The following is a 16,140-nucleotide window of genomic DNA, read 5'->3' on the forward strand; positions in this document are numbered from 1 at the left end:
AATAACAAAATAAAAATAAACACAACTTAATCAAAATTAAATGAATGAATACAAACATAATGCATATAAAATACAGACTAGCTTTTAAACATATCATTAAATCTTCAGGACCTAAAATAATATTTATCAGTCTTTCCATTATATAGAAAAGAGTCTCCATATAAACTGAAACCAAATAGAAATCTGAAATCCAAGATTATAAATTTATATGCCATCCAGAGTTGCTTTAGATTATAAAATAGGCTGTGTGTGTGTGTGTGTGTGTGTGTGTATGTGTGTGTGTAAATTGGTCTTACATCATTTTTCCAACTTCTAAGAATAATTCATTGATTTTTGAGACACATCTAGCAAACTGAGGCCAATTAAACCCAAATAACGAGGCAATCTGAATTGGATATCATATGTAATATGAGAATATAATATATCCCCTTATCCCTTTTACATTTCCAATAACCAATCATTCTTAAACATTGTCTGGGTATCCAATAAGCATAAAAATTGAGTTGTTAAAACAGGATAAATAAATAAAATCCATATCAATTTGGTGTTCATTGTCGCCTCCCCACCAAGATGATGTGGATAATGTATTTCAAAAGGAAATCATAGGACTTTCAAAGAGCATGGAGCAATAGTGATAGGAAACTTAATTACCCTGATATCTGTTGGGAGACAAACTCTGCCAAGCATAGTACTTGCAGGAAATTCCTGCCTCATCTTAACTGACAACTTTCTCAGTTTGATATATTCTAACTTTCTCCCTCAAAGGATATAGTGCAAGAAAATAAGGTATATTTGACCAGATACCAACAAATTCAAAATGCTTTGTGGATGAAATTAAAATATGAGAAAGTGAGCTGGCATTTTTTTTTTATTTTAAGGGAAACAAAATATGCTAGTGAGATAGAATCTCAAATACTAAAAGTTAAAATGCTCTGAGGGTAATATAGGATGCTATGAACAGTAAAAAAGGCTTGTTTAGATAGCTTCAAAACAAAAACAAAAAATGAATTACTTTATACATTCTTCATTTACTACAACAAAATTCTAACAAATAGGAAAAAAAGAGCAAAGCCTATGAACTCTATTTGGATTTTTTTTTTAATAAAAAGTACATCCCGTAGCAGTAAATTATACAAAGCAGAATTAAGGGCAGAATTGTAATTTGGGGTTGATGAAAGCATGATTAGAAAATATTATTTTACTCTTAATGAATTTAAATCTCTAGGACTAGATGAATTGCCTAACAGTTTCACCAAGTCCTTATATATTATTTCTCGAGCCCCATGGGCCCGACATTCAGCGAGGGGGGAGGAAGAGCCTTGCGTCGGCTCCTTTCCCTGCCTCCGGATTGACCGGGATTCTGGATATGTTGGAGGGCGTTGCTGGGCCGCTAACCGCGTTGCCACCTCCCTGCCCAGCACCACCAACGCCACTGAGCTCCCCGCAGGCCCCACCGGCCATCAGCTGTCTTTGGAGACATCGGTGTGTTTTGCTGCTGCCGCTGCTGGCCACCACAAACTCCCTGCTGGGTCTACCGCCTGCCAGCTGGCCCAGGAAATGACAGCGGGTGCCGCTGAGCTGTTGGCAGTGCTTGCATGCCACCGCTGATGCAACTGGTCGCCTCGGACTCTGTGCCAGCCCCACCGCTTTCCAGCTGGCAGCACGATGCTCAGGAGGGTTGCCGTGGCAAGCTTCAGGACCTGGATTTCCTCAGCAGAGGCCTGGGGGGGGGGGTGGATGTAGCAGCGAAGCTGAATACGGCGGGATCGATCATCTGGGCTTCTGGGTTGGGTTTGCATGGACTGCTTACCTGAATTCCAGCGGACTGTTGGATGTGGGGGGAGAGACTGGTGGACGCGTGGAGGGTGGTGAGTAGAATAGAGCAGCAAAGGGGACTGCAAGGGGAAAGAGGGATTATAATGGGTTGTGGGCGGATGCTAGTTTGTGACCTGGGGGCTGGGCCCTGTTTCAACCAGTTGTGTAAGCATTGGGAGCAATTACCTCCCAACGCTGACTTTGCTTTTGTGCTTTTGAACTGAATAAAGCCTCTTGTTTGTCACACATTCCTGTTTGGAGACTCCTGCTTGTATCCTACGAAGGACGTGTTTTGACAATAAGTCAGCGTTCCCTTTCTTCTTGTTCACCTTACCCTATCCTCAGGTATGGCTGAGGGAACACAAGGGGCTGCCCCGGTGGCTGAGGAAGGAGAGCCAGCTGGAGCTGCAGCACAAATACCAGTGGCAGAGCCAAGGGATGCTCAGCCGACTGTTAAGCCTAAGGTGCGAGCCCCACGGCCGGTAGCCATGGTAGGTGAGTCTCAGGAGACAGGGGACCCTGCTCCTGGGAGGGAATGGTGGTTTAGCCCTGCTCTTGGCCACCCGGATCCTGGTCGAGGGCAAATGCCAAGGGCCGCAGGACCTGTAATGGAGTGGAGGGAAAGGCATCTTACCGAGGATGAGGAGGAGGAGTGGAGTTACTCCATGGCACCGGACAGACAAACCATGGATATTCTTCGGGACAGGTTTGGTGAGGTAGGGTACCGGGAGCCCCTGTCTTGGTCAGGCCCAGAGGCTGGACACATACCACGACGTGGTCTTGCAATGAGATGCAGCCTGTTCGCTCAGGGCTGCCCCGTTTCTGACTGGCTACCCACAGTTCTGGGTTCTATCCAGCCTTGGCATGTCACAGGCGAGGGGTCCTGCTGTGCGCGTCCCGGTGGTAATATCATGGTCTAGTCAGGACGCCAGGCCATCGACAGACGGAGTGCCTACCAGGCAGACAGCAAGACTATCTGGTGCTTTGGACTGGCAGGCAGCGAGCTCCCAACATTACAACAACACTCTACAAGGGACAGGGCCACATATGGGACCGTGGGGTTCAGGGTTGGTGTGGGGTCTGCCACCACTGCTGATGTCATTCGACGGACATCCTGATTACCTGGCAATGTTTCAGTAATGCCATTAGCCATCTGGACAGATATGCCCCGGCCTACCCATCTCAGTGGGCAATGGTGGTGGCAGTAATGGCTAATCTGCAGGGTAAGGTAGCAGCCTGGGCAGCGGATCTTTATAGCGACCAAGCCAGGGAGCTGGACAACGCTGGTCTCTTTCGGGAGGTATTACGGTCAAGGTTCGAGGACGTCTCCCAGGTCCAGCGAGCCAAGGCGGAAGTGGTGGCCCTGAGACAGCATGGTCGGCCTGTCATAGAATATGTCCATGAGTTCCGGCGGGTGACTGGTAGACTAAGATTGTGGCTAGAACACCTTCTGGTCCACCATTTCCAGGCGGGTGTGGATGGGGCTCTTTGCCGGGCATGTATTGTCTGAGGCATCCCGAACCGGTTACAAGACTGGTTCCAGGTGACAGTTGAGCTGGACATAGGTTTACAGGAATTCCGGGGTAGAATGGAGAACCCACCCGGGCACCGGAAATAGACTGAGAAACCCAAGGAGGAAGGACAGAAGTCCCAATCTGCAACACCAGGAGCTTCCAGTCCAGCACCTCGTCCACCAATCAGGTGTTTCTGCTGCAACCAGCCAGGACATAGAGTAGCAGAGTGTCTAGTTCCAGTACCACATGCTGTCCCACCAACTCCTGGGATACGCAGCGTCACACTGAAGAAACCTGTGGAACGGACACAGGCAGCACACCAGCAGGAAGGAGAGACACCGACAGCTGCTGGGCACCAGCTGGTTATTTATGACAGCACAGATGACTAACTTGAAGACCCTATGGTGAGTGCGCCAGTATGTCCCTTTGCCATCCCCATCGTGTTGGTAAGCCCACAGATGGGATATAGGGGAACATACAGGGCCTTGATTGACTCCGGCTGTACCCGCTGCCTTATCAGTAAAGCAGTAGTGACTGAGGTGGGGATTGGAATGGAACAATTAGCCACCCCACTCAGGTTTGAACAGGTAGATGGGTCCCTTTTGGGGGGAGTGCCTGTTACCCGCATAACGGAGCCTGTTCATTATTTGGGGGCTCACTGGGAGGTCCTTTGGTTCATAGTGATACTCTCTATGACTGAGGCAGTGATTCTGGGGCTTACCTGGCTTGATAAATGGGGTCCAACGACTTGGTGGGAGGGAGGTTGTCATAACATACGCATTGGGGTAGGTCCCCGGCCATCAGCCGATGACCCTGGAAAACCCGAAGGGAAAAGCGAGGGAGTAGGGGCATGCAAGGCCAGTACAGGACAGGAGGCCCAAGTCCCAGAAGTGTACTCTGATCTCACTGAGATGTTCGACAAACAAGAATGCGACATCCTGCCACCCCACCAACCGATGGACTGTGCCACTGAATTAGAACCTGGAGCTAGATTACCCAAGCCCCATATGTATGCCATGACACCACAGGAAATGGAGGAGTTGCGATGCTACATCGACTGGAACCTGGCCAGAGGCTTCAGCCAACCGGCCCATTCCCATATAGCAGCACCGGTCCTGTTTAAAGAAAAAAAAAAGGATGGCTCCCTACGTCTGTGTGAATTTCTGAGGCATAAACGGGGTATGTTTAGAACAACTGTACCCCCTTCCCCTGATGAAGGATTTCCTGGCCCACCTGGCTAAGGGCAGGATATTTACAAAACTGGACCTACAGGAGGCATACTATAGGGTCTGTATTAAGCAGGGTGACGAATGGAAGACGGCATTCAATTGCCCACTCGGCAGCTACCCGTTCCGGTTTATGCTGTTTGGGTTGCAAAGGGCTCTGCGTTATTCATGCAATTAATTAACGAGGTTCTGCATGAACACCTGTACTGTGGAGTACTAGTGTACTTGGATGATATCCTCATCTACACCACCAACATGGAGGAACACATCACCTTGATGAGACAAGTGATGAGAAAGTTGTTGCAGGCCCGTTATGTGAAACTACCTTAATGTGAGTTCCATAGAACTCGGTTGGACCACTTGGGGTACAGGATATCCCAGGCAGGGGTGGAGATGGACCCCAACAAGGTCAAGGTCGTCCTGGAATGGCAGGCGCCAAGGACTCGCCACCAACTACAAAGTTTTTTGGGGTTTGCCAACTTTTACCAGCAGTTTATCCCATCCTTTGCCACAATAGCCTTGCCCCTTACAGACCTCCTGCGCACGCGACAAGTAGCAATGAAGCCTCGTCCTGGGTAGCCATTGGCATGGTCTACAGCGTGCCAATGGTCCTTTGAGGCTTTGAAGGCCTTGTTTACCAGAGAACCTGTTCTGCTTCACCCAGACCCTGAACTACCATTTGTGGTGCAGGTGGATGCCACTGACGTTGCGGTAGGAGCCGTCCTTCTCCAATGAAACAGTCACGGCTCCCTGCAACCCTGTGCCTATACATCAAGGAAGCTAACAAACACCAAACGTGCATAGGCAGGGTTTTGCCATACGCTGGGCGCTCGAGATGTGGCGACATCTCCTGGAGGGGGCTAGAAAACTGTTTGAGGTGTGGACAGATCATAAAAACCTGGAGGTGCTACAAACGCCAAGACGTCTGTCCCCGAAACACATCAATATGCTCAATACTTTCGACGATTCCATTTTACTCTGAAATATGTGTCGGGGGGAAAGAACTTCCTGGCCAATGCCCTCTCACGACTGCCACAATACGAAAGTAAGAGGGAGGAGGTGGTGCAAGCAATTATGGCTCCTTACCAACAAGACGTGGCGGCAGCAGTATCCTGCATTGTTATGGGGGATTTGACACATGAGTTACAGAAAGACCATCCAAATATTCTGATGAGACGGGATGGTCTGGCCTGGCATGGGGATAAAATCTACATCCCACAAACAATGAGGCAAGGGGTACTTCATCAGTGTCATGACACCAAACAGACGGGCCACTTTGGGTTCTTAAAAACTTTACACCTGGCACGACGGCAGTTTTGATGGCCACAAATGAAAGCAGAGAATGAGGACTATGTCTGAGGGTGTCACACCTGTGCCACCGCAAAACTCCGTATGGGGAAGCCGTTGGGATTACTACAATCTGTAGCAGACCCCACCAGGCCCTGGCAGGACATCGCAATGGATTTCATTGTCGAATTGCCAGAGAGTAGAGGCTACAATGTGATCTGGACAGTAATCGATCTCTTCTCTAAACAGGCGCACTTTGTGCCCTGTAAGGGACTGCTGTCTGCCAGGAGGTTAGCCTGGATGTTTATAACCCACATGTTGCCTACATGGAGTACCCCGAAGAATCATCTTAGATCGGGGGGGTACAGTTCACGGCTCGCTTCTGGCATGACTTCATTCAATTTATTGGATCATCCCAGGGTCTCAGTTCGGCATACCATCCGAGCACCAACGGAGCAGCAGAGCGAGCGAATGCCATGGTAGAGTGGTATCTGAGATGTTATGTGTCGTATCAACAGTCCAACTGGGTGGACCTGTTGGCGTTCACAGAGCTGGCACATAACAACGCAGTGCACAGTAGCACTGGGTTTTCCCCGTTCAGGGTAGTAATTGGTCATGAGTTCATTCCCGTCCCCGAGTATGTTCAGGGGGATCCCTTACCTTGCCAACCTAGGGAGTGGATGACACAGGTGGGGGATGTGTGGGATACAGTGAAAAAAGCCCTAGCAAAGGCTGCAGAAACAACCAAAGAGCAGGCGGATAAAAAGAGGAGACCCCTTAAGCCCTTCCAGGTGGGGGACTTGGTGTACCTCTCCACAAAGTATTTGCGGTTGCAAGTACCATGTAAGAAGCTAGGGCCGAAGTTCCTAGGACCCTTTAAAGTGATACAAGTCATCAACCCTGTAACCGTACAGCTCCAGTTGCCAAGGTATCTAGGGAAAATACATCCCATCTTTCATAGCAGCTGCTGAAGCTGGTTGGGGAATTGTCCCGTGAATCAGTAGAGGGGGACCCAGGGCCCGTAAGGGGCGATCACTTCGAGGTCTAGGAAATCCTTGACTCTCGGGTGCGGAGGGGGAGCTTTCTGTACCTCATTTTGTGGAAGGGGTATCCCATTATGGAGGCATCATGGGTGAAGGAGGTGGATGTCCATGCACCTCGTTTGGTTCGGGCATTTCATTGCCAGCATCTAGGGAAGCCGGGTGGGGGAATGGCCGAACCATCCGGTCGGGTGGACGTATGTTCCCTGCTGGGTCTACCACCTGCCAGCTGGCCCAGGAAATGCCAGCGGGTGCCGCTGAGCCGTTGGTAGTGCTGCCGCCTCCTTGCATGCCACTTGCATGACTCAAAAGGAAGAAAGGGGTAAATAATAAGAAAACATAGAGGCTATATTTTAGAATTATAGAGTTTTATAATGACAATATAATGGAAATCAAGAAAACTGAGTCTTATTGGTTAAAGAAGCAATCCTTTTCATGCCTTCCACTGCTTAATCTTTATTGATTTATTGCTGAGAACACTTGATATGTAATAATTAATTTAATGTGCATTAGTAAAACCAGTTTGTTGTGTGTTACATATCCAGTCCAGTGGTATAAAATAGGGCTTTTCAACTAGTGGTATGAGTACCACCTGTGGTACATTGGCACCTGGCAGGTGGTACGTGACCATCCTAGAAAAGTGGTAGCGGGGGAGGGGAATGAGCTGAACCAGTGGCAGCACCGCAAAAGCTTGAGCAAGAGATGGCAAAAGCTGCAGGGCTGTCAGGGCTCAGCAGAAGTGCCAGGCTAAGCACTTTTTCGGGACTGTCAGGGCTCAGTGGAAGCTCCAGGATCAGCACCAGGCTCCAGCTGGAGCTCGGCACTGATCCTGGCGCTTCTGAGCCCAGAAGAAGCGCCAATTATCTGGAATGTTGCAGCATCTCCAGGGTCTTGTGATTTACATTCAGATGCTTGGCAACTGATTCATACTTATGACGGTCACAGTGTCCCAGGGTCATGTGACGTGACCAAAACCTGCTGCAACCACCCAGCAGACGGGGGGGGGAATAAAAACCAAAAACTCCCACCCTACCCCCTGCCAATCCTCAACAGAAATGCTCACAACAATGAAAACCTCAGACAGGAGGAAGAGCGCCGCTGGGCGGGCAGGCAGGTGTCTTGCTTGTCTGTGGCTTGGGGGGGCACTTTTTTCAGTGCCATTGTAACTTCAGTCACTAAGCGAACTATTGTAAATCGAGGACTACCTGTACTTCATCACTTTTTTCCTTCTTTTTTTGTCATCAAGTTTTTGACCCCTTGCTAGGCGACTGGTGGTACTCGGATGATGCCATATCCTAAAAGTGGTACAATGGGTGAAAAGGTTGAAAAGCCCTGGTATAAAATGAGATGTAGGGAATTATGTACCAGAATAGGTTTTATAGACTGCTTATATCACTTCTGAAATATGTTCGTTGTTAACACTACTCCATCCTATAATCTGTTTCTCTCAATATAATGGCTCAAGCGTAACTTTTATTTTAAATAATAAATCATGCTTGTAGGTATTTGAATGAAGAGCTACTGGTTAAGGCATCAGGCTAAAAAACAGGAGACTGCAAGTTTTAGTCCCACCTTTGGCACAAAGCCAACTGGGTGACCTGGGGCTACTCACTTTCTCTCAGCACTAGGAAAAGTTTAGTGGCAAAGCACTTCTGAAATACCTTGCCATGAAAACCGCAGAGATTTGTCCAGATATCTCCAAGAATCAGACACCATTGAATAGAAGGGGGGGGGGAAGTATCTGAATAGAGTTTTCACCATAGTACTAGTATCAATTACAGTACTGTAGCTAACACTACTTGAGAAGAATAAAATTAAATTCTAATCATGTTCAATATAAACTAATCAGTAGATATTTCATCATTGTTAGCAATCAGATTTAAATCTTTGACCTACTGTCACAAACCTTTTACCAGGTTTCAAGAACTGACACTCCTCTGAGCAAAGATTTGACTACCTTGTTTTGGGGAGCAAAGTGCAACGTGAATAACTTTGGAATAAGCACCAACCCACCATTAAAAGATAAAGAAAATTTAATGTGCAGCTAATTTCCTTTCTAAATAAAACCTGGTTAGTGGATGCTGGCAGCCTATTAACCAGAACAGAGTACTCATTTGAATAAATCAGACTAAAACAAGTTTAGTGAAATTGCGGGAATTTGTCTTTATTGGCTTAGATAATTAACACGGCCACTTTTTTCTTTGTTACTGTAACTTATCAAAATGTCTTTGTTGGCAGGTAAGATTATTTGCATTGAACGTACAGTTCTCTCACTACAAAAGCCCCTTTTGTGTAGGGCTGCTGGTGCTGACATCACTGAACTGACTGGTCCTGTCAAACTAGATTATCTGGATTCTACCACTCAAATCAATTCTATTTGTACTGTAAGAGGTTTGTAACTATATTTTTTGTTATTTGACATCTTAATACTAGTTTTCCTTTTGCCTGTTTTCCAAGAGTTTATGACAAATTATATTCCTTGTCTCTTTTTTCTTTAATTGAAAATTTGCATTTGAAGAAGTTATAGTTGACCCCTCTGGTGCAGTACCAGATTATTAAAAAGGCAATGATACTTTTTGTACTAGTTGTTCTGTTGGCTTTTGTGGGTGCCATTATATTGAATAATGAACTCACAAATGAACCTAGACTGGAGAGTCTGGGACAGGGGTAGGCAACCTTGGCTCTTTTATGACTCATGGACTTCAACTCCCAGAATTCCTGAGTCAACATCTGACTCAGGAATTCTGGGAGTTGAAGTCCACGAGTCATAAAAGAGCCAAGGTTGCCTACCCTTGGTCTGGGGCTTGGATAACTCCATATATATACATATACATACACACACACACACACACACACACACACACACACACACACACACACATCTCCTTCCAAACCTGAGAAGAAAATTGGTTTATATGTCCTGCTTTGGTTTACATTTCTTACTTTATCTGGTCTTTCATCATGATTAAAAGGTTTTTTTTCCAACTAATTGTAAAGCTTAAACTTTATATAAAAATAAAATATGTACACATTGCTTTTCTCACAACCCCAAATTAATTACATATTCCTGCACTGATGCCTAGTACAGGTAGTCCTCAACTTACAACTGTCCATTTAGTGATGGTTCAAAGTTAGTACAGCACTGGAAAAGTGACTTATCTGTTTTATCACACTTACAATGATTGTAGCATCTCCATGGTGACATGATCAAAATTCAGATGTTTGGCAACTGATTCATATTTATGTTGGTTGCATGTCCCAGGGTCATTTGCTCCCCTTTGCAAAATTCTGACAAGCAAACCCAATGGAGAAGCGAGGATTCACTTTACAGCTGTGTTATTGACTTAACCAATGCAGTGATTCATTTAACAATTGTGGCAAGAAAGATTCTAAAATGGAGCAAAATTCATTTAACAAATGTCTTATATTTTTGCTGGATTGTGGTTGTAATTCGAGGACTATTTGTATATAGGATTATTGCCAGTCCTGATTTTCCTAATAATTTCATTTATCAAAATACAAACATGTTACTCAAACCCTCGGGGCTTTCTGGGCAATTTGCCTTTGACACTGTAGGGTTGACAGTTGTAATCCATTTATTTGCAGGTGTTTTAAGATTACTCATTTATATGTTTTGCTTGCATCCTTAATGTTTATTGCTTGGCTCAGCAAACTGCTATTGTTCTAAATCTTTTTATTAGCCTTCCCATAGAATACCATCTTGTTTGATTTATAACACTAAACAACAATACTTTTTGGTGATCCAAATATCTGACTGACCTTTCTTGTCATGTATATGGCTTGGGAGGACATACTTAAATCTCAGTTATCTGGATATAAATAAAGAATAATTCCTGGTGTTAAACCATATATATATATATATATATATATATATATATATATATATATATATATATATATATATATATATATATATATATATATTCGGTTTATATACCGCCCTATTCCCAAAGGACTCAGGGCGGTTTACAAGGCAAAATTTAAAAACAATCCAATATAAAATTAAAATAAAATTAAATTAAGTCTAGCCGCAAAAATTAAATCACAATTTAAAAACATTAAACCCCTCAGTCCAGACCAGATAGCTCAAAGAGCCAGGTTTTTAGGTCCCGGCGAAATGAACGAAGGTCGGGGGCAGTCCGGAGTTCCGTTGGCAGTTGATTCCATAGGGCAGGCGCGCCCACAGAGAATGCCCTCCCCCTGTGGATCGCCCATCGGCAATCCTTGACCGGCGGTACCCTGAGGAGGCCCTCCCTGTGGGAGCGCACAGGACGATGGGAAATTGATGCTGGCAGCAGGTGTTCCCTTAGGTAATCTGGGCCCATGCCATTTAGTATATAACTTCATAAAATGAGATATGAAAATCCTTTTATTCTCCAAAGGAGGGGACAAATAGCAATAGCACTTAGACTTATATACTGCTTCACAGTGCTTTGCAGCCCTTCCTAAGCTGTTTACAAAATCAGCATATTGCCCCCAGTAATCTGGGTCCTCATTTTACTGATCTTGGAAGGATGGAAGGCTGAGTTATCCTTGAGCTGGTGAGAATTAGAATAGAATAATAGAATAGAATAATAACTTTATTGTCACTTTAAATATACACTAATCGACATACATTAAAATGAGGTTTCTTTGCATACAGCTCTCAAAGGGTCACCACATCCAATATACACTACATAAATATGACAAAAATAAATAAATATACAGAATTATGCATGTACCCACATATATGACATTGAACTGCTGACAGCAGAATTAGCCTACAATACTGCATTCTAACTACTGCGTCACTACAGCTCATCAATTTATGGAATAAATTTAGGAAATCATCTGTTAACTTTTGTTCGCTTTTTCATCCATATCAAAAAAAATGTGTTTAATAGCTCTAGAAGAGCCTGGATATTTAATCATCATTTAAATTTGACTTCATGCCCTGATATTGTTAATTTTCTGGTTCAAAGGAGGTCTGGTTTATTGACTTTTACTGTGAAGACAGAAACTAAGGAAGGCAGGGTTTGCTGGCAAAAATCATTAATTTCTTAGCTTATTAAATGGTGTGTTATCACTCAAACTTTGTATTTGAAAACATTTCCTCTGATATGGAAAAAGAGAAATTATAAAAATAATAAAATCTGGGTTACAACTTTTATTTAAATTTAGGAGAGCAACTAGGATTAGGTTACAATTAATTCTGAAATCAATGCAAATCTAAATATTACACTTATAAAATAGTACACTTATTTAAAAGTACTTTTTTATATCAAACATACGTGATTATCAAAGGTGTTCAAAGTCAAAGGATATTAAATTTTGCAAATTATTCTACCTTTTTTCAGGTATTGTAGTTGGCGTTAATGAGAGAACTGCTTTCTCTTGGCCTATATGTAACAGATGTGGCAATGAAAAAATAGATCAGCATCCACAAGACAAGTAAGAACATCTTGCATTAACTGGCATATTGATAATCCAGTAGGTATTCTTATGTAAACTCTCGCTTCAATTGTTGAGAATCATCACCAAAAGTATACAGAAATGGGAAGTTATGTAATAAGGAGTCTTCAATGATATCTTGGGCAATTTGTATCCTGTGCCTCTATCTATTTTTGGTCTAGGTTTTATAGCAATATTGCCTAATTTCATACAGAGGTGGAAATTTATTATAAAAAAATTGAGATATTTCGTACATCAAACAATCTCTGATTTCTTTCTTCTAGTTTCCTTTGCCTTTATAATAGCAAACATACCAGTACAGGAAGGGGAGAACTTTGATTCTCCAAAAAAAAAAAAAACTTTGGAAGTCATGTAAATTGACAAAGATTCATCTTCAAGATTTATAGCCCTGCATAGACCTATCTCCCAGAAATTTGTCCAACTCCTTAAATCCCTGCAAGGTACAGTGAGGGAAAAAGTTATCTGATCCCTTGCTGATTTTGTACATTTGCCCACTGACAAAGAAATGGTCGGTCTATAATTTTAATGGTGGGTTTATTTTAACAATGAGAGACAGAATAACAACAAAAATCCAGAAAAAATGCATGTAAAAAAATGTAAATTGATTTGCATTTTAATGAGTGAAATAAATATTTAATCACCTATCAATCAGCAGGATTTCTGGCTCCCAGGTGTCTTTTATACAGGTAATGAGCTGAGATTAGGAGTATAAAAGATACTTGTCCACAAAAGCAATCAATGAATCAGATTCCAAACTTTCCACCATGGCCAAGACCAAAGAGCTATCCAAGGATGTCACCAAGAAAACAATTGGTAACACTCAACGCTATGAAGGCCTGAAATCCTGCAGCACCTTCAATGTATAGCCCACCTGAAGTTTGCCAATGAACATCTGAATGATTCAGAGAACTGGGTGAAAGTGTTGTGGTCAGATGAGACCAAAATCGAGCTCTTTGGCATCATCTCAACTCTACCATGTTTGGAGGAGGAGAAATGCTGCCTATGACCCCAAGAACACCATCCCCACCATCAAACATGGAGGTGGAAACATTATGCTTTGGGAGTGTTTTTCTGCTAAGGGGACAGGACAACTTCACCGCATCAAAGGGACGATGGTCGGGGCCATGTACCCAAATCTTGGGTGAGAACCTCCTTCGCTCAGCCAGGGTTGTAGGTCATGGATGGGTATTCCAGTCAACAAAGGAGTGGCAACAAAGGAGTGGCTCAAGAAGAAGCACATTACGGTCCTGGAGTGGCCAAACCAGTCTCCAGACCTTAATCCCATAGAAAATTTGTGGAGGGAGCTGAAGATTCAAGCTGCCAAACATCAGCCTGGAAACCTTAATGACTTGGAAAGGATCTGCAGAGAGGAGTGGGACAAAATCCCACCTGAGATGTGTGCAAACCTGGTAGCCAAGAAACGTCTGACCTCTGTGTTTGCCAACAAGGGTTTTGCCACCAAGTACTAAGTTATGTTTTGCGAAAGAATCAAATACTTATTTCACTCATTAAAATGCAAATCAATTTATGACTTTTTTGAAATGCATTTTTCTGGATTTTTTTGTGGTTATTCTGTCTCTCACTGTTAAAATAAACCTACCATTAAAATTGTAGACTGATCATTTCTTTTTCAGTGGGCAAACATACAAAATCAGCAGGGGATCAAATAATAATTTATATCACTGTAGTGGTCATCATCTTGTCTTATATTAGTGATTTGAGAAGAACTAATTTGTCTTCATACCATCCATACACAACCATGTCCCTTTCATTTGCCTTTTTTCTAAGCCAAAGAGTCCAATTTTTTCTAGTTTTTTTCTCATAAGAAAAGTGTTGGAACCTTCTGTTCATTTGGCTTGTCCTCTTCCAAATCTTTTCCAGTTCTATCTTCTTTTCATATGAGGCAACCAGAACTGTATGCAGTATTTGAGATGCATTATAGATTTATATATGAATGTTATGTGGGCAGTTGTATTTCCAGTCTTTCTGAAAGAACCTAGCATGGAATTTGACTTTTTCCCAGCTGCCATACACTGAGCTGGTATCTTAATTAAAATACATATGACCCAATATCTTTTTCCTACGGTACTTGGTTACGCAGGTCAGATACCATTAATACTTATGTAAATGGAGAGGATGTATGTGTTTTAGTGTGTATCCATTTACACTCATTTAATTGAACTGCAGTTGCTCTTTGTTTAATCATTTTTCCAGTTTAAAGAAAATTAATTTTAAAAAAGCTAGTTTGGTGTTGTGATTAGGGTGCTGTCCTAAGAAACCAGGAGATGGTGACTGGTAGTTTTGCCTCAGGCTTGAAAGTTTCCTGGGAGACTGTGAGCCAGTCAATCTCAACCCAACCTCCCTCATAGTACTATGTACTACTATGCAGTACTATTATAAAGTAGTAAAAGTGACATAAAAATCTTTAAAAAAATGAAGATCCTCCTTGAGCACTTCATAATCATTTTGAACAGTTTGGTATCATCCACAAACTTGATCAGATCACTGCTTGCTTGTCCCTAAGTCAACATCATTTATCAACATGCTGGAAAAAAACTTAATTATCAGTTCTTGAGGGATGCGATTTCTTATTTCTTCCATTGAGAAAATTGTGCCTTTATTTCAGCTCTTTGTTTTCTGTTTTGCTTAACCATTTAGAAATTCATAAAAATGGTCCTCTATCCCATTATATTTCCTCAAGATCCTTTGATGGGGACCCTTGTATTCTTTATAGTTTCAAACAGACTAACAATGTCAGCAGGTCACCTCTCTCCTCATGCCTGTTGACACTCTGAAAAGCTTCTAGAAAATTGGTGAGAAAAGACATACTTTTGCAAAAAAACATACTTATTTTCTTTCAGCAATCTTGTTCCTCAATGTTCTTAATGTGGGATTAGAGCAATTGTATTTAATCATTCACCAGTTTGATAAGAACTGATGTTAAGCTGACTAGCGTATAATATCCTCATCTTGTCAGCTCTCTTTTTAAAAAAGTAAAGTTCAATGCATTGTTGCTGATTCTTCTGGGGCCTAACCCAATTTGAAGGCAAATTACATATTTTTCTTTGCAAATGTGAAGAAATATCAAATTTGGATTATTTAATTATTCTTGGAGGTGCCATCAGGACCCAGGTGTCAAGATATCCTAGAATGCTTTTTTTAATTAAATTTTACTTGTTCATTCTACAAATCAGCATTGCCACAAGAATACAAAATAACATCCAAGAATAATAAGAAATTCTTTATATTGCCATAACTAGAGTTATTATTAAAATAACACATGCAACTGTAGATAAAAATGCAATTCATCTTTGAATTTAGTATTCATATTTTGTCAGTGACTTTCAAAAAGAGTAATTGACTATAGCATAGTGCATCAATTGTCCAATGATAAATTTATTTATGAATTTTTAAGTAATTTTGATTTAGCAGCTAAGGGTAAAAAGTACAGTAAGCACCCTTTTTAAATTTAGTTACTTCCCTCAAAAGTATTTAATATATGTAAATCTAATTCTGATATATAATCTATGTTTTGCTTAGTTATTATTCTGATTTCTTCAAATACTTTCTTCCTAGATATCTTCATCTGTTACCTTAATTTGTTATTCTGATTTCTCCCCAGAAAAGTTAAAAAAAAACATAACTATTTGGTATCTGTTCTTCATCCAGATATTGACATCTGCACTATTCTGAATTTGAGGCTAGACTTTTCCTCAGAGATAAATTTAAAAGCTGCTGTCCCATCTTTTTGGTGTAGTGTAACAACTCCTCTCTCATACAGATTTA

The 16,140-nt window shown here is 42.4% G+C and overlaps 1 protein-coding gene across 1 annotated transcript in view; it reads left to right on the forward strand.

The window, feature by feature from the left end:
* SPIDR (scaffold protein involved in DNA repair) overlaps window positions 1–16,140 on the forward strand; it is a gene marked incomplete at its 5' end in the record, with an annotated part of 189,903 nt that overhangs the window by 166,245 nt on the left and 7,518 nt on the right. Inside the window, 2 exons of the mRNA XM_083360314.1 lie at window positions 9,121–9,273; window positions 12,240–12,333. Coding sequence (XP_083216440.1) covers window positions 9,121–9,273; window positions 12,240–12,333 — 247 coding nt within the window. The remainder of the gene's footprint in view (window positions 1–9,120; window positions 9,274–12,239; window positions 12,334–16,140) is intronic.

Source organism: Vipera ursinii, assembly GCF_947247035.1.
Source record: "Vipera ursinii genome assembly, chromosome: 3".
NCBI lineage: Eukaryota > Metazoa > Chordata > Lepidosauria > Squamata > Viperidae > Vipera > Vipera ursinii.